Source organism: Melanerpes formicivorus, unplaced genomic scaffold (assembly GCF_026170545.1).
Source record: "Melanerpes formicivorus ecotype bairdi unplaced genomic scaffold, bMelFor1.0.p_v2 SCAF_6, whole genome shotgun sequence".
Classification (NCBI taxonomy): Eukaryota; Metazoa; Chordata; class Aves; order Piciformes; family Picidae; genus Melanerpes; species Melanerpes formicivorus.
In genome coordinates this window covers 31,562,922-31,582,979 of record NW_027142358.1, presented here as the reverse complement: position 1 = coordinate 31,582,979, position 20,058 = coordinate 31,562,922, and the positions used below count along the sequence as shown (strand labels likewise).

Below are 20,058 nucleotides of genomic sequence, written 5' to 3'. Positions count from 1 at the left end.
CTCATCTGGGCTCATGGTATTGTAGCCCTTAGGGCATGGAACTCCCAAATTTCCAGGTTGATATGTTTGAGATCTGAGCATACAGCCCCTTTTCTGATTTGGGATATGAGGTTATGTTCCCTTTTCCAGCCAACTGGCATAGCCAGGGTTCTCAGCTTTCCCAGGGTGGCTCTTTGGCATATGGGATGTATTATTCCCTTTCCCAGTGATCTTGAGGAAAGTGGAGCAGCATTCCCAAGTTTTTCTGTTGGTACATTTGGTGTACATCCCCTTCCCTGGTCATCTGGGGCTGGCATGGCCCTCAGGAGACAGGATTCCCAACTTTCCAGGTTGGTATGTTTTGGATATGGGTATGCATCCCTTTTCCTGGTATGAGTTATGGGGATACATCCCCTTGGCAGTCCAGGGCTGTTCTGGCCCTCAGTGCACAGGATTCCCAACCTTTTGAGTTCTAACATTTGGGATGAGGGCAATGCCCCCCCCCTTTTTTTTCCTATGGAATATAGGGATGCATCCCCTTTCCTGATGAAGGATATGGGGATACATTCCCTTTTCTGGTGTTCTTGGGTTGGTGTGGCACTCAGGGCACAGGATTCCAAACTTTCCTCATGGTGTGTTTGGAATATGGAGATAAATCCCCTTTCTGGTTATGGGATGTGGGGATATATCCTCTTCCTCAGTGATCTGGGGCTGGTGTGGCCCTCAGAATATGAGTTTCCCAACTTTCCAGGATGGCATGTTTGGAATATAGGGATGCATCCCCTTTCCTGACAGCCTGAGGCTTGCATGGCCCTCCTTGCACAGGATTCCCAGCTTTCTGGGTTGATACATGAGCATAAGGAGATGCATCTGGTTTCCAGGGGAGAGTGTAGCCGTTGGGATTCACGACTCCCAACGTTTTGGGGGTTGGTGTGTTTGGGATGCAGGGATTCATCCCCGTTCCTTTCTGGCATGCTCACCCAAAGCATTTTGATGGAGGGACCGTTTAACACAACACCCTTCCTGCACTGCTGTGTATGTTCCGATTCCTCCTTCCTCCTCTTCCCAAAAGGATTCTTCCCACTCCGCGTCCCCCCCGCTTACCCAAAAGGGACTGTCTTCCCACGCCGGGACTCGAACCCGGGCCGCCTGGGTGAAAGCCAGGAATCCTCACCCCTAGACCACGTGGGAAGGAACGGGCACCGCTCCCCTCGCCCGCCCCCTGCTGGCGGCGGCCGCCTGGCGGTGGCGCGGCGGCGGCGCTAGGAGGGCGGGGGGTGGCCGGTGGGAGGTGGCGAAACCACGGCGAGGACGGGACGGGGGCGGTGTCTCCTGCGCGCCGCCTCCGCGGGGACAATAGCGCGGGGCCATGTCGTCCGCCGGCGGCCGCCAACCCAGCCAGAGCCGGGCCATCCCCACCCGCACCGTGACCCTCAGCGACGCGGCGCAGCTCCCCCCGGATTACTGCACCACCCCCGGCGGCACCCTCTTCTCCACCACACCGGGAGGTAAGAGCCCGGGGCCCGGAACCGAGGCCTTGGCGGGGCGGTGGCCGCGGGGGCCACGCTGGGGGAAACTCTCCCGCCGCCCGCACGAGTCGTTAAACTCCGCCTATCGCGGGGATATCGCGCTTATCGCTCCGCTATCGCGACCGTATCTTGTCTATATATGGTGTATGGGAAGCGTCTGCTGCTCGTTGTGCTCAGAGCGAACGCTTGAGGGAGGGTTTACGTTTTCTTTTCCGGGGTCTAACGGGGGTGCAGCGAGTCCCGGGGAAGGCAGGAGATAGCCCTCGGTACGGGGTGGCACCGGCGTGGCTCGATGCCCCTGGAGCTGTTGGTGGCAGAAGGCAAGAGAACTCTGTCCCGTCCTGCTTTGGCGCCCCCGGGGTCGGAGCATCGCTGACCCGTGGCCGGGGGATCAGGGACATGGGGAACACTTCAGGGTGGCACCTCCGGGATGCGTCCCCATCCCTGCCATGAGTTTTGCCCAGCCTGTGGGCAGCTGGTAGCCAGGTGTCACTGGGGGTGTTTATCCAGCGCCGAATTATCGCCCGCTGTGCCCAGATAAGAGCAGGCAGCGTGGTGGTGGCGGCGGCTCACACAGCTTCTCCCCACCCCCACTCCCCGCTTATCCGTGGGGCTGCAGCATGGCCAGCAGTCCTTGGCCGGGGTGGCTGGGAGACTCCCTTGGGAAAACACGCGCTGCCAGGCTGCGTCCTCCTCTCCCTCTGTACCCTGCTTCCAGGCACCCGGATCATCTACGACCGCAAGTTCCTGCTGGACCGTCGGAACTCGCCCATGGCTCAGACCCCGCCCTGTCACCTCCCCGATATTCCCGGCGTCACCAGCCCCGGCTCGGCCGGCGAGGAGCCCAAAGCAGACACCAACAGCTCGAACCACCAGGAGGGGAAGCCATCCATGGGTAAAGGGAACCTCTGCCAGGGTGCAGTTGTGAGGTGGAAATCGGGGTGGGGGTTTACAAGCCCCATCCCTGGAGGTTTTTGCAGCCAGGCTGGATGTGGCTGTGAGCAACCTGCTGGAGTGTGAGGTGTCCCTGCCCAGGGCAGGGGGGTTGGAACTGGCTGATCCTTGAGGTTCCTTCCAACCCTGACAGTTGTATGATTCTGTGACCCCTCTCCTCCTAACATTTCTCTCCTTCCCTCCTTGCCCAGGGGACGACGCTCAGTTCGAGATGGACATCTGAGCGGGAACCACGGAGCGGCAGCGGCGACCCCCCCAGACCTGTGCACCCCACCTTCGGCTTAGCAGGAGCCGTCCCGGCGAGGCGGAGGTGGCAGCAGTCCCCCACCAGCACCTCCCTCCCTGACCCGTGCCCCCCCACTTCTTTCTGGGGAGTCTGGCTCTGGCTTCGCTCCCTTGAACGGGTGACTGCTCCCAGCATGTGCCGGCCGGAGGAGCCCTTCCAGGTCCAGCCCTGTTCCTCCACCCACCAGCAGCCTGATCTCCACTGGGCTTCTTAAAACATCCCTCTGCCTCTTCTGCTGCCTCACGCTCCCCCCAGGCCCCCCACAACCGCCCTCTCGTTCCCCCGCAACCCCCCTGTAGCCGGCAGCTTGGCGATCCAGAGCTGCGTCCCCTCGTTTCCCCCTTCTCCTGGGAAATTCAGGCAGCCTCCTGGGAGGAGGGGCGGGGGGAGAAGCGTCACTCCTAACCCCAAGTGCCCGTTTGCACCCTGGGGAGGGGTTGTTCAGCTCCCCCCTGGGGCCCGGTTTGGCTGCCCCTTCCCTTGGGTGCTGTGGGGCTCCGCCTCGGCCCCCTAGCAGCGTCGGGCGGCGCCGCCTGCGTCTCTCCTACCTGGATTTATTCCGTTGTGGCCTTTCAACCAGGGGCTGCGTCCCTGAGCCTCCAGCCAGGACTCGGAGCCATATGTTACAAAAAGATCCCCAAACCCCTTGTTTTTATCGATTATTTTTTTTGGTACTAAAAAAGGGGCACTTTACCCACCCCCACCATGCTTCTTTTTTTGGGGGGGGGGGCTGGGGATGAGCACCCTCTGGGAAAGGGCTTTTGGTTTTTAAACCTTCTCCCACCCCCCTCTGCCTTTTAAAATGTGAATAATACAGGAGGAGAAAAAAACCCAACGAATCCCTCGGCACCATCAGATGTCTCAGGAATAGCCCCGGGGCGGGGAGTGCAGGATGCCGCAGGGAGGAGGTGCTGCAGCTGGGAGCACCACCCGGGGCGTGCTCCACTCGCAGGAGCCCGGTGGCGGTGCCCTTGTCTGCTTCAGGGTGCTCTGGTTGCAGGCTGCTGCCAGCGGTGCCATCCTCCACCTGCTCCTCAGGGTGTTCTGGTTGTAGGCTGCTACCAGTGGTGCCATCCTCCACCTGCTCTTCAGGGTGCTCCAGCTGTAGGGTGCTGCCAGCGGTGCCATCCTCTACCTGCTCTTCAGGGTGCTTTGGTTGCAGGCTGCTGCCAGCAGTGCCATCCTCCACCTGCTCTTCAGGGTGCTTTGGTTGCAGGCTGCTGCCAGCAGTGCCATCCTCCACCTGCTCTTCAGGGTGCTTTGGTTGCAGGCTGCTGCCAGCAGTGCCATCCTCCACCTGCTCTTCAGGGTGCTCTGGTTGTACGCCTTTGCCAGCGGTGCTATCCACCTGCTCTTCAGGGTTCTCCAGCTGTAGGCTGCTGCCAGCAGTGCTGTCCTCCCCCTGCTCTTCAGGTTGCTCCAGCTGTAGGCTGCTGCCAGTGGTGCCATCCTCCGCCTGCTCTTCAAGGTGCTCCGGTTGCAGGCTGCTGCCAACAGTGCTATCTTCTACCTGCTCCTCAGGGTGCTTTGCTTGCAGGGTGCTGCCATCAGTGCCAGTGTGTGCTTACTCGTCAGGGCCACTCCGGTTGCAGGACACCCATGCCAGTGCCTTCTTGCTTGTCAGGGCACTCTAATTGCAGGGCACCAATGCTAGTGTGTGCTTGCTCTTCAGGGCACTCTGGTTGCAGGGTGCTGCCAGCAGTGCCAGCGTCCACTTGCTCTTCAGGGTGCTCCACTGGCAGGGTCCCAGTGTTGGTGCCATTGTCCGCTTGCCCTTCGGTGGGGCTTCACTTGCAGGGTGCCAGTGTTGGTGCCATCATCCACTTGCTTGCCAAGGTGCTCCAGTTGCAGGGTGCCAGGGCCAGCCTCCACATGCTTTTCAGGGCACACTGGTTGCAGGGTCCCTGCATTGGTACCATCATCCCCTTGCTTTCCAAGGTGCTCCAGTTGCAGGGTTCCAGTGTTGGTACCACCATCCACTTGCTCTTTGGGGCGCTCCCCTTGCAGGGTGCCAGCATCGGTGCCATCATCCCCTTGCTTTCCAAGGTGCTCCAGTTGCAGGGTTCCAGTGTTGGTGCCACCATCTACTTGCTCTTTGGGGTGCTCCCCTTCGGGGTGCCAGCATTGGTGCTATCATCCCCTTGCTTTCCAAGGTGCTCCAGGGCCATCCTCCACGTGCTCTTCGGGGCAGTCTGGCTGCAGGGTCCCAGCGTTGGCACCACCATCCGCTTGCTTGTCAGGGTGCTCCAGCTGCAGGGGGCCAGCATTGGTACCACCACCTGCTTGCTCTTCAGGGTGCTCCCTTTGCAGGGTGCCATCACTGGTGCCATCATTCCCTTGCTTTCCAAGGTGCTCCAGTTGCAGGGTGCCAGTGCCCACTTGCTCTTCGGGGTGCTTCCCTTGCAGGGTGCCAGCATTATGCCCTTGCTTTCCAAGGTGCTCCAGTTGCAGGGTGCCAGTGCCCACTTGCTCTTCGGGGTGCTCCCCTTGCAGGGTGCCAGCATCGGTGCCATCATCACCTTGCTTTCCAAGGTGCTCTAGTTGCAGGGTGCCAGTGCCCACTTGCTCTTCAGGGTGCTCCCCTTGCAGGGTGCCAGCATCAGTGCCATCATTCCCTTGCTTTCCTAGGTGCTCTAGTTGCAGGGTGCCAGTGCCCACTTGCTCTTCAGGGTGCTCCCCTTGCAGGGTGCCAGCATTATGCCCTTGCTTTCCAAGGAGCTCCAGCTGTTTCAGGGTGCTCCCCTTGCAGGGCACTGGCATCGGTGCCATCATCCACCAGCTGGCTGTGCCAGGTGGTGCTGCTGTGGATAAATTTCCTGCTGCTGCCAGCGTTGGTAGCCTGGCACATCGTGGCCATCCTGGCACATCGTGGCCATCCTGGCACATCGTGGCCATCCTGCATCTCAAACCTCCCCCCCCCAGAGATGGGATTTCTTTTTTTTCCTCCTCCTGATGTGACTCTCCTTAAAGAGCAGCATCCGGGGAGGGGGTGCAGGGTTGGGGGACCCCACAGCAGTGCCAGCCTGTGCTCCCCAAGCCCACCACCTCCCTGGCTCTTAACGCTTGGGTTTTTTTAACTACCTATTGAGTGCCATCGGCACCTTCTCAAGTGCCGTTTTATCCAGCTCCCACCTCGAGTGCCTGCTCCCTCCCTCTCTCCCTCTATCCTCCCTCTCTCCCCGCCTCCCTCCCTGGGGGTTGGTACCCAGCCCTAGGGACCCCTTGCCCTGGTGGGGCGGTGGCTCTGCATGCCAGGGCTGGCTCCTCCCCACGCCGGCATCCCTGCCCCAGGCTTTGTGCACTTTTCTGTCTGGTAATTTATTTCTCTAGGTGTGTTTGGCTCGGGTCAGCTGGGTATGAGAACCCATCTTGGGGGGGGGGGGGGGGGGGGGGCTGGTGCTCGTTTTAAGAGGGGGAAAAGGCTTAAAAAAAACCCCCAAAACCCGAGGGAGGAGGGGGACGTTCCTCCCAGATTTTCCCCTGGGATGGGACTGCGTAGCCAGCTGCCCTGGGTGCACGAGTGAGTGAGTGCAAGTGGAAGGATGTGTGGGTGGGTGGGTGGTGCTGAAGACACACACACACACACACACACAGAGACAGAGAAATGTATATCTTATATAGAAATAAATATATTTGCCTTAGAAGCCAAGGTCCCCAGGAGGGCTGCGAGGCCCTCGGCTCGGCTCGAGGGAGCGGCAGGGCTTGGGGGAGGGAGGGGAGGGGAAGGGTTGAGGATATCCTTTGTGCAGCGGGGAATGGGCACCACGGCGGCAAGGAGCCTCGGATGGGGAATGGGTTTGGGGAAACCTGCTCTCCAAGCCCAAAAGCAAAGAAAAGGCCCAAGGACAGCATATATCAGGGCCAGGAGCCGGGGGGAAGCCACCTGTGTGGGTTTTGTTTTCCCCTCAACATCCCCCCCTTCCCCTTCCCAGGCTTTTTGTCTCCGTTCCCCATCCCTGCCACTTTCTCCCGGTTTTCTAAGGGGGGCTTGGGGTTGGAGAGCAGGGAGGGAGTGCCTGGTCTTGCCAGGGCAGCTCCTCTGCTAGTCAGGGTACAGATTTGGGTTTGGCTGACCGTCTTGAAGCAGGTGTTTGGGAGGAGACAAAGCTCTCGCCAGTGGTTGCTGTTACAGTGAGATCAATAAAAGATCTTGGTTCTGTGAAATCGAGGTGCTGGAGCTTTCTTCTGATTGTGACTTGGGGGTAGGAGGAGCATTTTGCCATCCCATCCCTTCTGGGCTTCACTCATTCCCCCCCTGCCCCCAACCCATCATGGGTCAACCTTTCTTCATTTCTCTTTTGGCTTCTTTTATTCTTTCCCAAACGCTTTAGGTGAGTTGCTTTCCAAATATCTAAGCTGAGGGGAGGAAAGAAAAAGGAACTCCAAACCCAGGAGTGCAAATTGGGAGCAAGCCCTCACCTCCTGCCTGGCAGGTCTTAGTGGGGCAAGGACCAGAGAATGGACAGAAGCAGGATCAACCTCCTGGTCACCTCGGAGCCTTCTCTTCTCCAGACTGGACAGGAGTTGGGGCTGTTCAGTCTGGAGAAGAGAAGGCTCCAAGGTGACCTCATTGTGGCCTTCCAGTATCTGAAGGGGGCTACAGGAAGGCTGGGGAGGGACTGCTCAGGATCTCAGGGAGTGATAGGACTAGGGGGAATGGAATGAAGCTGGAGGTGGGGAGACTGAGGCTGGAGGTGAGGAGGAAGTTCTTCCCCATGAGAGTGGTGAAGCCCTGGAATGGGTTGTCCAGGGAGGTGGTTGGGGCCCTGTCCCTGGAGGTGTTTAAGCCCAGGCTGGATGAGGCTCTGGCCAGGCTGATCTAGTGTGGGGTGTCCCTGTCCATGGCAGGGGGGTTGGAACTAGCTGATCCTTGTGGTCCCTTCCAACCCTGACTGATACTGTGATGCTATGATGCTATGAACCACCCTGGCTGAAGGGGGTGATTTGGCTGCAAAATTTCCTGGGTGGGAAGACCTGGCTTTACCACAGCAAAGTTGCCCACGTGTGAACTTGCTCCAAAGTGGTCATTTGTCCTCCACCACGGGCTGCAAAAGCCTGCACAGACCTGGGCATCAAAGTGGAGAGGTGCTAAAGAAGGTTCTGCTTGAGACAGTGTCCAAGCCAGACTCCAAATAAAACCCTGAACTTAAGCTGAGCTCAATTTGCAAACCCCCAGCAATTTCATAGATTCACAGAATTCTCAGGGGTGGAAGGGACCTCAGGGATCAGTCAGTTCCAGCCCCCCCACCATGCCCAGGGACACCTCACACTCCAGCAGGTTGCTCACAGCCACATCCAGCCTGGCTGCAAACACCTCCAGGCAGGAGTGATGCTCCCACCACCTCCCTGGGCAACCTGTGCCAGGCTCTCACCACCCTCATGGGCAACAACTTCTTCCTAACCTCCAATCTCAATCTACCCACTTCTAGTTTTGTTCCATCCCCCCTCCAGCCCTATCACTCCCTGACACCCCCAAAAGTCCCTCCCCAGCTTTCTTGGAGCCCTCTTCAGATACTGGAAGGCCACAATTAGGTCTCCTTGGAACCTTCTCTCCTCCAGACCAAACAGCCCCAATTGGAGAGCAGCTCCAGCCCTCTGCTCATCCTCATGGCCCTTCTCTGGACACCTTCGAGCACCTCCAGATCCTTCCTGCAATAGGGGCTCCAGAACTGGACACAGTACTCCAGGTGGGGTCTCACTAAAGTGGAGCAGAGGGGCAGAATCACCTCCATTGCCCTGCTGCCCACACTTCTCTTGATGCAGCCCAAGATGTGATTTGCTTTCTGGGCTGCAAGTGCTCACTGCTGGCTCATGTTGAGCTTCTCATCCCCCAGCACCCCCAAGGCCTTTTCTTCAGGGCTGCTCTCAAGCCAGTCCCTGCCCAGCTTGGGATTGCCCCGACCCAGATGCAGGTGATGGTTTAAACTAAAAGAGGGAGACTGAGACTGGAGAGGAAGAAGAAATGTTTTACTCTGAGGGTGGTGAGACCCTGGCCCAGGTTGCTCAGAGATGTGGTAGAAGCTCCATCCCTGGAACCATTCCAGGTCAAGTTGTTTGGGGCTGTGAGCAACCTGCTCCAGCTGCAGATGTCCCCTGCTGACTGCAGGGGGGGTTGAACTTGATGACCTTTAGAGGCCCCTTCCAACCCAAACCAGTCTGTGCTTCTACAAAGCCTCCCCTGATGTGCTCATCAGTTCAGGATGCAGGCTCCAGCTGTGAAATACCACAGCAGCACTCCACATTCCCAAACCATCCCTGCCCATACTGGGTCCTGTGGGTGAAGCTGGGATGGCCACACCAAGGGTGCCACTGACCTGAGTTTTGTGGGGGGAGGATGCCCTTCACACCCCACACCCCCCAGCTTGGCTTCTCTTGGCATGGTCCTGCCATGACCTTCCATGGATGTGGGTGCATACTGCAGCAGAATACAGAACTAACCAGGTTGGAAAAGACCTTGGAGATCAGCAGCAGCAGCTCTGCTGTTAACCTGCTGCTGGTTGCTGGTGTTGTTGATTGCTTACTAAATGATGATGATGATGATGATGCCAACTCTTCTCTTGCTCCTTGTGCTCCTCTCTGATCCTGACCCTGAGTTAGAAAGTGGCACTGATCTAGTGTGAGGTGTCCCTGCCCATGGCAATGGGGTTGGAAAGGATCCTTGAGGTCCCTTCCAACCCTGACAATTCTATGGTTCTATGATTCTGTGATTGAGGAGGAGGGATGGAGAAGGCAGTGAGGGAAGCCTCTCCTTTGCACTAGCCACATGTGCTGCATGGCTGCTCCCTCCTGGATATTCTCCTCAAATTCTGGCTTGTTTCTTACCCCAAGACTCTCTTCAGGGGCACCTCAGAGCCTGTTGGAGTCAAACAAAAAAGAGGAGAGGGAGAGGGAGGAGGAGAGGAGAGGAGAGGGAGGAGGAGAGGAGAGGGAGGAGGAGAGGAGAGGGAGGAGGAGAGGAGAGGGAGGAGGAGAGGAGAGGGAGGAGGAGAGGAGAGGGAGGAGGAGAGGAGAGGAGAGGAGAGGGAGGAGGAGAGGAGAGGGAGGAGAGGAGATGAGAGGGAGGAGGAGAGGGAGGAGGAGAAGAGAAGGAGGAGGAGAGGAGAGGAGAGGGAGGAGGAGAGGAGAGGAGGTGAGAGGAGAGAAGAGGAGAGGAGGCGAGAGGAGAGGAGAGGAGAGAAGAGGAGAGAAGAGGAGAGGAGAGGAGGCGAGAGGAGGCAAGGCATCTTCTCGGTGCAGTGTGTGGTGGGTTGCTCTGGTTTCTCCCTGCAGTGTTAGTGGATTCTGAAGTGTGTGAACAGGAGAGGTGCATGATGGACAAAACAGTGCTGCTGGGGCATTTGGGAGGTCCTCTCTTCTTTGCCCCTGTGGTCATAGAATTGTTACAGTTGGAAAAGACCTCCAAGACCCTCCGAGTCCAGCCACCAAGCCCAAGTCCAGCCGTGACGCCCAGCTTCAGGGAGCACCAACCCTTTTTCCTCCTGAATTTTTGGGGTGCTTTTGGTTCCCTCAGTCCTGGCTTCCAAAGCTGAAGGCTGGGAGCCTGGCTAGTATCTAGGATCCTGATGAACAAACTTTCCAGCACTGCTTCCCAGCCCTTACCATTTTCGGCCAGGCTCCAGGCTCCGTTTACATTCCTGGCTCTCCTTCCCAGCGCCGGTGAATGCCTTAACAGCCTCATTCCCTTTTCCCCTCTGGCTGGTGGGGGTCTCATAAACCTTCCCTTGGCCATGCCTCCCTGGGATGGTGCTGGGTACGAGCAAGGCTGCAGTGCTGGGGAGTGGGAGTTGCAGCCAGGTGGGGTTGGTCTCTTCTCCCAGGCAACCAGCACCAGAACAAGAGGACACAGTCTCAAGCTGTGCCAGGGGAGGTTTAGAATAGAATAGGCCAGACCAGGTTGGAAGAGACCTTCAAGATCATCGTGTCCAGCCCATTATCCAACACCATCTAAGCAACTAAACCATGGCACCAAGCACCCATCCAGGCTCTTCCTAAACACCTCCAGGGATGGGGACTCCACCACCTCCCTGGGCAGCACATTCCAGTGGGCAATCATTCTCTCTATGAAGAACTTCTTCCTAACCTCCAGCCTAAACCTCACCTGGTGCAGCTTGAGACTGTGTCCTCTTGTTCTGGTGCTGCTTGCCTGGGAGAAGAGACCAACCCCCACCTGGCTACATCCTCCCTTCAGGGAGTTGCAGAGAGCAAGAAGGTCTCCCCTGAGCCTCCTCTTCTCCAGGCTAAGCAACCCCAGCTCCCTCAGCCTCTCCTCACAGGGCTGTGCTCCAGACCCCTCCCCAGCTTTCTTGCCCTTCTCTGGACACCTTCCAGCAGCTCAACATCTTTCCTAACCTGAGGGTTGAGGCTTGATCTTAGAAAGAAGTTCTTCCCAGAAAGAGAGCTTGCCCCTTGGAATGTGCTGCCCAGGGAGGGGGTGGGGTCAGCATCCCTGGAGGTGTTTAAGACCAGCCTGGATGAGGCACTTGGTGCCATGGTCTGGTTGATGAGTTAGGGTTGGCAGGTGGGTTGGACTTGGTGATCCTGGAGGTCTCTTCCAACCTGGTTGTTTCTGTGATTCTGTGTGGTTCTGTGATTCTATCTCAGGTTAGGGTCCTCCTAGATGGGACCCTCTAAGGGCCCAGAGGTCAGCCCTAACGGGTTGGGCAAAGGTGGTTAGGAGCTGAAGGGTTTGGGGTTTTATGGACTTTTAGCTAAACCAACATCTTTCTGCAGCAGCAGAGTAAGTGTGATGCCTGTTGGCAGTGAGGGAAGCCTCAAGTCATCTCCTGGCTTTGCTCTGTGCTGTGCTGGAAACCAGCAGGAGATGAGCAGACCTTGATGCTGCTCCTGGCAGAGCCCTCATAGGAACCCACTGTGGTGACTGAACATGGGTGGGCAGCAGTTTTCTGAGTGGCCCAAGCAAGGGGGGTAGGGGGTGTGTGATCTGGGGGCCTGGAGCTATCCTGGTGTTTCAGAGGGTGCCTCCAGGTCTATCTATAGCCTCTCAACCATGCCCACCAAAGACTGCAGAAAGCGCAGATCCCTCTGTGAGCTTCAGTTCTGGCTGCTTTTAAAAGCCCCGTTGAGCACTTGCAGAAGCAAGTCCTGGGCCCTAGCTTTCCCTGTGTGAGTTTTGGGGAACAAAACATGGTAAAGAAGGGAAGCAGGAGCTCCCCTCAGACCACTTCACGCCAGTCCCAGCCCGGATCCACGGAACCACAGCATTAACCGGGTTGGAGAAGACCTACGAGATCACCCGGTCCAGCCTGGCCCCCATCACAGTCATCCCTCCCTCCTCTGGGGGGTCCACAGTGGTCCTGTGGGGAAGGTGCTGTGACTAGGGGTGGGCTTCATCGGGGTGGGTGCAATGGATGGGGAGTGGTAGTTGCCAGAGGGTCCCCAAGGGGGTGGGTGCTGTGGGTGGGGGATGCTAGGTGCCGGAGGGTCTCCAGGTGGGTGGGTGCTGTGGGTGGGGGATGCTAGGTGCCAGAGGGTCCCCAATGGATGGGTGCTGTGACATGCTAGGTGCCAGAGGATCCCCGGGGGGTGGGTGCTGTAGGTGGGGGGTGTTAGTGACCGGAGGGTCCCCAAGGGGGCGGGTGGGCACTGTCGCTGGGAGCGGGCTTCAACGGGAGGGGTGGGGGCTGACCGCTGCGAGGGGCGGGTCGGGGCGGGCACGGCGTGGTGGGGCCGGGCGGCAGCGCTGCCCCTCCTCCGGCTCCGCCTCTGCCTCTTCCCCCGCCGAGGCTCCGGCGGTCGGGGCGGCCGCGGGGCTTCGCTCCCGCCACCCCGCTCCCGCCGCCCCCATGGACCGACCCGCGGCGCGGCCAGCCCGGCGTGGGAGCTGAGCCCGGAGCACACGCAAGGTACCGAGCTCCCTCCATCCTCCCAGCACCCCCGGGGACCGGGCATCCCAGCTCCCCGGAGCCAACTACCCCCACCCTGAGACCCAGCGACCCCCCCCCCGGGACCGGGTATCCTCCCTCGAAAGCAAGCATCCCCTTCCCCTGGACCGGGCATCCCCACCCCCCGGGACCGAGCATCACCCTCCCCCACAGCCAGACGTCCCCTCCGCTCCGGGCATTTCCCACTCACTAGGACCAAGCGTGCCCCACCCCTGGCCGAGCATTCCCTCTCGACCCCGGGACCGGGTATTCCGACCCCCTGGGACCAAGCACCCCTTTCCTCCCATCCCGGGACAAGCCATGCCCGGCGCTTCCCCTCCCCGGCTGTGGGGAGAGTTCATTTCCCCGGCGGATGCGTGAAAAAGGGGATGGAGGAGTCAGGCTCAGGCGTGGGGCACCAGCTGGGAGCAGGGTGGCACCTCGGGGGTCCCTTTCCTTTTCCTCTTCCTTCTCCCCTCCCCCTATCGGGACCGGGGAGGGGGTGGGGGGCAGGTGCTGCTGCTGCTGGAAGCAGCCTTCCTCCCGTAGGGGTGATATTTTTTTGGGCCGGGGTCCTCTCACCCCAAGCCAAAGCGGGGGAAGGTGGTGGGGATGAAGCTTTATTTTGCCTCCCGGAGCACAAACCCCACAGCGTGACCGTGAGGTGCTGAAAAGCCTGCGGGGGGGCGGGGGGGGAGGCCAATGCTGCACTTCAGACCTCTAGAAAAGACAGAACTAGTTTTGGGGCCCAGCATCCATATCCCTCCCCCCAGCTCTTGTGCCTTTGCACTCCCATTTGCTATTGAAAAGGGACTTCTCTGTCTCTCCTGCTGCCTGGAAGCTAGCCCTGCAGGGTCTGAGCCAGGACGTCCTGTGGCTGTGGCTTGAGTGGCTCAAAGGGAGTTTTGGGGTTTGCATCCCTTGCCTGCCTCACTTACACCCCCAAAAGTCATTTGGGGAGAGCTGGTTCTGCGAAAGGGAGCTGCAGGAGGATGAAGGTGGAGGAGGAGGAGGTTGAGAACCTACCCATGCTTGGGTTGCAATCCTGGGTTTGGCTCCACAGCCTCCAGTTCAGGAAGCCTGGGAGGAGAGGGGAAGCCCTCACCGGCACATCCATGTAGGGTCCCTCAGTCATCCTCAGTGCCAGGCCACCTGGGATGAGGAGCATGTCCTAGCTGGGAAGGCTGCCTGCTCTTGCCGGGCTCCTGCCCTGCTGGAGCTGAAAACTTCCAGAAGCTGCATCCAGGCTGCATTTCCTATGGCTGCTGGACTTTTCCGGACCTCTTCCTCTGCCCTTTCCCTGGTGCATCGCTCCTCTGGCATGAGCACCACCTCTTCTCTCTGCCACTGGGGACATCCCGAGCTCTGTCCCGGTTGTTCTCCCCCACCCCCCCGCGAAATGTGTGGTGGTAAACAGGTTTTGGGGGTGGCTGGGCCAGGGAGCAGGCAGGCACTGCCTGAGGAGGGAGTGGGCAGGCATGCAGGCAGCCGGTGCTGGGACATTTCCTTCCTGGAAGGCAGGAAGTGATTATTGCCTTTGCACGGATGACATTGAGCCTAAAAATATCCGGCAGGTCTCTGTTGTGAGCAGATCCCACCCCCCCATCCCCGGGATTTACTTGATTTGGCTTGGATTTAAAGGTGGGGGAAGAAGGGAGAGCCCCGGCAAGAGCTCTGGAACCCCTCTTACAGGAGGGATCTGGAGGTGCTGGAGTGTGCCCAGAGAAGGGCCATGAGGATGGGCAGAGGGCTGGAGCTGCTCTCCTGTGAGGACAGACTGAGAGAGTTGGGGTTGTTCAGTCTGGAGAAGAGAAGACGCTGAGGAGACCTAATTGTGGTTGTCCAGTATCTGAAGGGGGCTACAGGAAAGCTGGGGAGGGACTTTTGAGGGTGTCAGGGAGTGATAGGGCTGGGGGGAATGGAGCAAAACTAGAAGTGGGTAGATTGAGACTGGATGTTAGGAAGAAGTTGTTCCCCATGCGGGTGGTGAGAGCCTGGCACAGGTTGCCCAGGGAGGTGGTGGAAGCCTCACTCCTGCCTGGAGGTGTTTGCAGCCAGGCTGGATGTGGCTGTGAGCAACCTGCTGGAGTGTGAGTTGTCCCTGCCCATGGCAGGAGGTTTGGAGCTGGATGATGCTTGAGGTCCCTTCCAGCCCTAACATCCATGATTCTTGGCTCCCACGAGCAAAACCCAGCCAGCAGGGCACCAGGGGCGAGCGTGCCCCCCTGGGCGCTGGCGAGCAGGAGGTGCTGCTTGTCTGGCAGAGAAGGTGTGGTCCTGCAGGAGCTTGGCTTTGAGGAGCAGCCCCCACCTTGTAAAGGGAGCCGTCCCGCTGCTCCGGCAGCGTTGCCGTCGGGAAGCCAGCCGGCGGTTAGCTATGAATAGCGCAAATCATAGCCCTCGCCTTCCCCCGAGCGCCCTGCCCGCCCTCCTCCTGGCACTCAGCCTCCCAGGCTTGGCAGCAGGGAGCTGTGGGGTGGCTGCCACCCCAGCATCCCCCATCTCCGTGGGGACACCCCTTGCTGCGGGCTAGTGTGAGGTCGTGCCCATGAGGTGGAGATGGAAGCGGCGTGGGGGTGAAATTTGGTGGGGTCACAGCACAAAACCTTCTGTGAGGAGGAGATGGAAGTGTCATGGGGGTGAAATTTGGTGGGGTCACAGCACAGAACCTTCTGTGAGGAGGAGATGGAAGTGACAGGGGATGTGAAATTTAGTGGGGTCAAACCATGAAACCTGTGTGAGGAGGAGATGGATGTTGCATGGGGGTGAAATTTCATAGGGTCACAGCACAAAACCTGTGAGGAGGAGGTGGTGTGGGGGTGAAATTTGGTGGGGTCAGACCATGAAACCTGTGTGAGGAGGAGATGGAAGTGGTGTGGAGGTGAAATTTGGTGGGGTCACAGCACAAAACCTTCTTTGAGGAGAAGATGGAAGTGGTGTGGGGGTGAAATTTGGCGGGGTCAGACCATTAAACCGGTGTGAGGAGGAGATGGATGTGGCATGGGGATGAAATTTGATGGGGTCACAGCACAAAACCTTCTGTGAGGAGGAGATGGATGTGGTGTGGAGGTGAAATTTGGTGGGGTCACAGCACAAATCCTTCTGTGAGGAGGAGATGGAAGTGACATGGGAGGGGGGATGAAATTTGGCGGCGAGGGTTTGGGCGTGGGGCTGCGATGGGGCGGGGAGGATCTGGTGTTGCAGGAAGGTTCCTCTCCAGGATGGGCGTCTCTTTGGAGATGACCCCGGCCTTTATCTCCATCCTTTATGGCTTTTTGTTTGTCTCTTTGCACGGCTGAAAGGAAACTCCTCAGTAAGCATGCTCGCAGACCTTGAAAGCAGGGCTGCCGGCACAACCCGCGGCGCTGGAGCTTGCAAATCAGGGCTTTGTTCCTCTTCCCCGTTGAATGCCATCGGTAAAACCCTTCGCTTGGGGCGGCCTGAGCATCTCCTGCCTGTCCCTCGGCCGCCTCTTAGCCCTGCCAAGCGGCACCCAAGGGACTGGCAAGACTGTGTGGCTTTAAAACAAGCAGAAAAGGAGCAGTTGTTTTTCGAGAGGGAGGGGGAGAAGGAGGATGTGGTAGATGCTCAGCCAAAGGGCAACCTGCACCTGGGCTGCTGTTAGCAGCTCTGGGCAAGGCAGAGGTGGCTCAGCCCAAGGAGCCACCTCTTGGTTTTTGTATCCTGCTGATGAGATGCTGGAGTTTGTGTCTTAGTTCCTGCAGTTTAGCACTGCTGAGGAAAGAATTCACTCTAAAGCAGGTGTGGCTGCAGGCTGGCACCACTCTGGTACCTCCCACCCAGCACCACCATCCTCCCTGTTGGTGGCCAGTTCTGTGGTGGGGTGCAGAGTCACACTCCCCTTTTTGGGGTGACATTGAATCCCAGAATGGTTTGAGTTGGAAGGGACCTTCAAGATCATCTAGTTCCACCCCCACTGCAATGGGCAGGGATGTCTTCTGCTAGCCCAGGTTGCTCAAGGCTCCATCCAACCTGGCCTTGAACGCCTCCAGGGAGGAGGCATCCACAACCTCTCTGGGAAACCTCTTCCAGTGTCTCCCCAGCGTCACTGGAAAGAATTTCTTCCCAATCTCCAGCCTACATCTGCCCTCCTCAAGCTTCAGTCCATTCCCTCTCATCCTATTACTACAAGCCCTTGTAAAAAGTCCCTCCCCAGCTTTCTTGCAGCCCCCTTTCAGATACTGGAAGGCAGCTCTAGGGTCCCCCCGGAGCCTTTTTTCCTCCAGGCTGAACGACCCTAACTCTCTTAGCTTGTCTGCATAAAGGAGGCTCTTCAGTCTAACTTTCCCTTCTTCCAGCTTACAGCCCAGATGCCTGGATGCTGCCTTTCCCCCATTCCTTGATTCCAGCAGCTTTCCCTGGGTTTAAGGACTTTTAAATCAAGTGACTGGAGGTGGGTTGGGTCACGTGGAGGACGGGGATGTGGCGCTCAGTTCTCTGCCAAAAGGCAGGAGCTCGTCGGGAAGGGGATGGGAAATGCCAAGTCCTCCTCCTCCTCCTCCACCTCCTGGTGCTCCAGCTTGGATCTGGGAGAAGGCATCCCACTGCTGCTCTCCCCTCCTCCCTGGCAGATGCTGGGTGTGAAGCACAGGGGCTGGGCAGCAGGGAATCTCAGCCTGGTTGGGAAACACCTCACAGTATCACAGTATTGCTAAGGTTGGAAGAGACCTCGAGGATCATCAACTCCAACCTGTCACCACAGACCTCATGACTAGACCATGGCACCAAGTGCCACATCCAATCCCCTCTTGAACACCTCCAGGGACGGTGACTCCACCACCTCCCTGGGCAGCACATCCCAATGGCCAATCTCTCTTGCTGGGAAGAACTTCTTCCTAACCTCCAGCCTAAACTTCCCCTGGTGCAGCTTGAGACTGTGTCCTCTTGTTCTGGTGCTGCTTGCCTGGGAGAAGAGACAAAGCCCCACCTGGCTACAACCTCCCTGCAGGGAGTTGCAGACAGCAAGAAGGTCTCCCCTGAGCCTCCTCTTCTCCAGGCTAAGCAACCCCAGCTCCCTCAGCCTCTCCTCACAGGGCTGTGCTCCAGACCCCTCCCCAGCTTTCTTGCCCTTCTCTGGACACCTTCCAAGCATCTCAACATCTTTCCTAAGCTGAGGGGCCCAGAACTGGACACAGGACTCAAGGTGTGGCCTAAGCAGTGCTGAGTCCAGGGGCACAATGACCTCCCTGCTCCTGCTGGCCACACTGTTCCTAATACAAGCCAGGATGCCTTTGGCCTTCCTGGCCACCTGGGCACACTGCTGGCTCATGTTCAGGCAGCTGTCAATCAGCACCCCCAGGTCCCTCTCTGTTTGGCAGCTCTCAGCCACTCTGACCCCAGCCTGTAGCACTGCCTGGGGTTGCTGTGGCCAAAGTGCAGCCCCTGGCACTTGGACTTGTTGAATGCCATCCTTTTGGACTCTGCCCATCTGTCCAGTCGGTTGAGGTCCCTCTGCAGAGCCCTTCTGCCCTCTCACTGACCAACATCTGCTCCCACCTTGGTGTCATCTGCACTAACTTGGTGTCATCTGCACTACCTTGGTGTCATCTGCACCCTCTCTGCTCTCTAGGAAATGCTGCTTGGTTAGTTGCAGTTTTGGCCATCGACCTTGGGGAGTTCTTTTGTGCCCCTTTTATGCTTTCTCTTTTTGTTTTGGTGCCTTTAAAAGTCATAACACACCAATCAAGGCTTGAAGAGTCAAAGTTGGCTTCCCAGAGCCTTTTCCTCCCCGTGGCAAAGTGCTTTAGGGCTGGTTTTAAGGAGGCTGAGAGGAGACCTCGTTGCTCTCTACAACTGCCTGAAAGGAAGTTGCAGTGAGGTGGGAGTTGGTCTCTTCTCTTCTCCCTGCTATCAGGTGATAGAATGGGAGGAAATGGCTTGAAATTGTGCCAGGGGAGAGGTTAGGTTGGAGATGAGGAAAAAGTTCTTTCCTGCAAGGGTGGTCAGGCATTGGAAGAGGCTGCCCAGAGAGGTGGTGGAGTCCCCATGCCTGGAGGCGGTCAAGAAATGTGTGGCCATGGCACTCTGGGACAGGGTTTAGTGGCCATGGTGGTGTTGGTTGGACTTGATCTTGAAGGTCTTTTCCAGCCAAAACAATGCTATGATTTTTAAGGTATATTTTAGAGCATTATGAAGAGAGGTTGGGAAAGTTGAGGTTGTCCATCCTGGAGAAGAGAAGGCTCCAGAGAGACCTTATTGTGGCCTTCAATATCTGAAGGGAACCCTCAGAAAGGCTGGGGAGGGAGTGTTTAGAAGGGCCTGTGGTGATAAGACAAGGGGCAATGGTTTGAAACTGGAGCAGGGCAGATCCAGGTTGGACATAGTATCATAGTATCACTCAGGGTTGGAAGGGACCACAAGGATGATCTAGTTCCAACCCCCCTGCCATGGGCAGGGACACCCCACACTAGATCAGCCTGGCCAGAGCCTCATCCAGCCTGGGCTTAAACACCTAAACACATCAGGAGGAAGTTCTTTACAGTGAGAGTAGTGAAATACTGGAACAGGCTGCCCAGGGATGTGGTGGAGACCCCATCCCTGGAGACACTGAAGGTCAGATTTGATGTGGCCCTGAGCAGCCTCACTTAGTTGGAGATGTCCCTGCTTGGTGGAGGTGAGCTGGACAAGATAGAATAGAATAGAATAAACCAGGTTGGAAGAGACCTTCGAGATCATCAAGTCCAACCTATCACCCAGCACCATCTAATCAACTAAACCATGGCACCAAGCACCCCATCCAGGCTCTTCCTAAACACCTCCAGTGATGGTGACTCCACCACCTCCCTGGGCAGCACATTCCAATGGCCAATCTCAGTTCCTGGGAAGAACTTCTTCCTACCATCCAGCCTGAACCTCCCCTGGCACAGCTTAAGACTGTGTCCTCTTGTTCTGGTGCTGGTTGCCTGGGAGAAGAGACCAACCCCCACCTGGCTACAACCACCCTTCAGACCCCTCCCCAGCTTTCTTGCCCTTCTCTGGACCCCTTCCAGCATCTCAATATCTTTCCTAAACTGAGGGGCCCAGAACTGGACACAGGACTCAAGGTGTGGCCTAACCAGTGCTGAGTCCAGGGGCACAATGCCCTCCCTGCTCCTGCTGGCCACACTGTTCCTGATGCAGGCCAGGATGCCATTGGCCTTCTTTGCCACCTGAGCACACTGCAGGCTTTGGGGGGGCCCTTCCAACCTGCTGCTTTCTGTGCTTCTATGATTTTGGGTGGCATTGCTGCCTTGCCTTATGCCATGTTTCAACCCAGCCATGATTTCATGCACCACTTCTCCCCTTTCCTTTTTGTTTTACTGTGGAGGTTTGGGTTTGTTTTGTTTGGGTTCTGTTCTGTTCTGGTTTGGTTTGGTTTGGTTTTTTTCATGAGTTGAGCTGCTTCCTTCCCACATCACCTGGAACAACA

General features: G+C 57.8%; 1 protein-coding gene and 1 non-coding gene across 2 annotated transcripts; one reads left to right on the top strand and one right to left on the bottom strand.

The window, feature by feature from the left end:
- Positions 1-1,098: 1,098 nt before the first annotated feature.
- On the bottom strand, positions 1,099-1,170 carry TRNAE-UUC (transfer RNA glutamic acid (anticodon UUC)). The gene has a single exon. It is a non-coding gene; the product is annotated as a tRNA-Glu (tRNA).
- A 119-nt stretch (positions 1,171-1,289) lies between these two features.
- On the top strand, positions 1,290-3,451 carry EIF4EBP2 (eukaryotic translation initiation factor 4E binding protein 2). Its single transcript, XM_068140334.1, has 3 exons — positions 1,290-1,487; positions 2,227-2,403; positions 2,654-3,451. The coding sequence occupies exons 1-3, from the start codon at positions 1,349-1,351 to the stop codon at positions 2,683-2,685; spliced, it is 348 nt and encodes a 115-aa protein (XP_067996435.1). The 5' UTR covers positions 1,290-1,348; the 3' UTR covers positions 2,686-3,451.
- Positions 3,452-20,058: the final 16,607 nt, after the last annotated feature.

Coding starts and splice junctions, on each gene's coding strand:
- EIF4EBP2 (XM_068140334.1), top strand. CDS start 1,349: ATGTCGTCCGCCGGCGGCCGCCAACCCAGCCAGAGCCGGGCCATCCCC. Junction 1,488..2,226: donor CTTCTCCACCACACCGGGAG/GTAAGAGCCCGG, acceptor CCCTGCTTCCAG/GCACCCGGATCATCTACGAC. Junction 2,404..2,653: donor GGAGGGGAAGCCATCCATGG/GTAAAGGGAACC, acceptor CTCCTTGCCCAG/GGGACGACGCTCAGTTCGAG.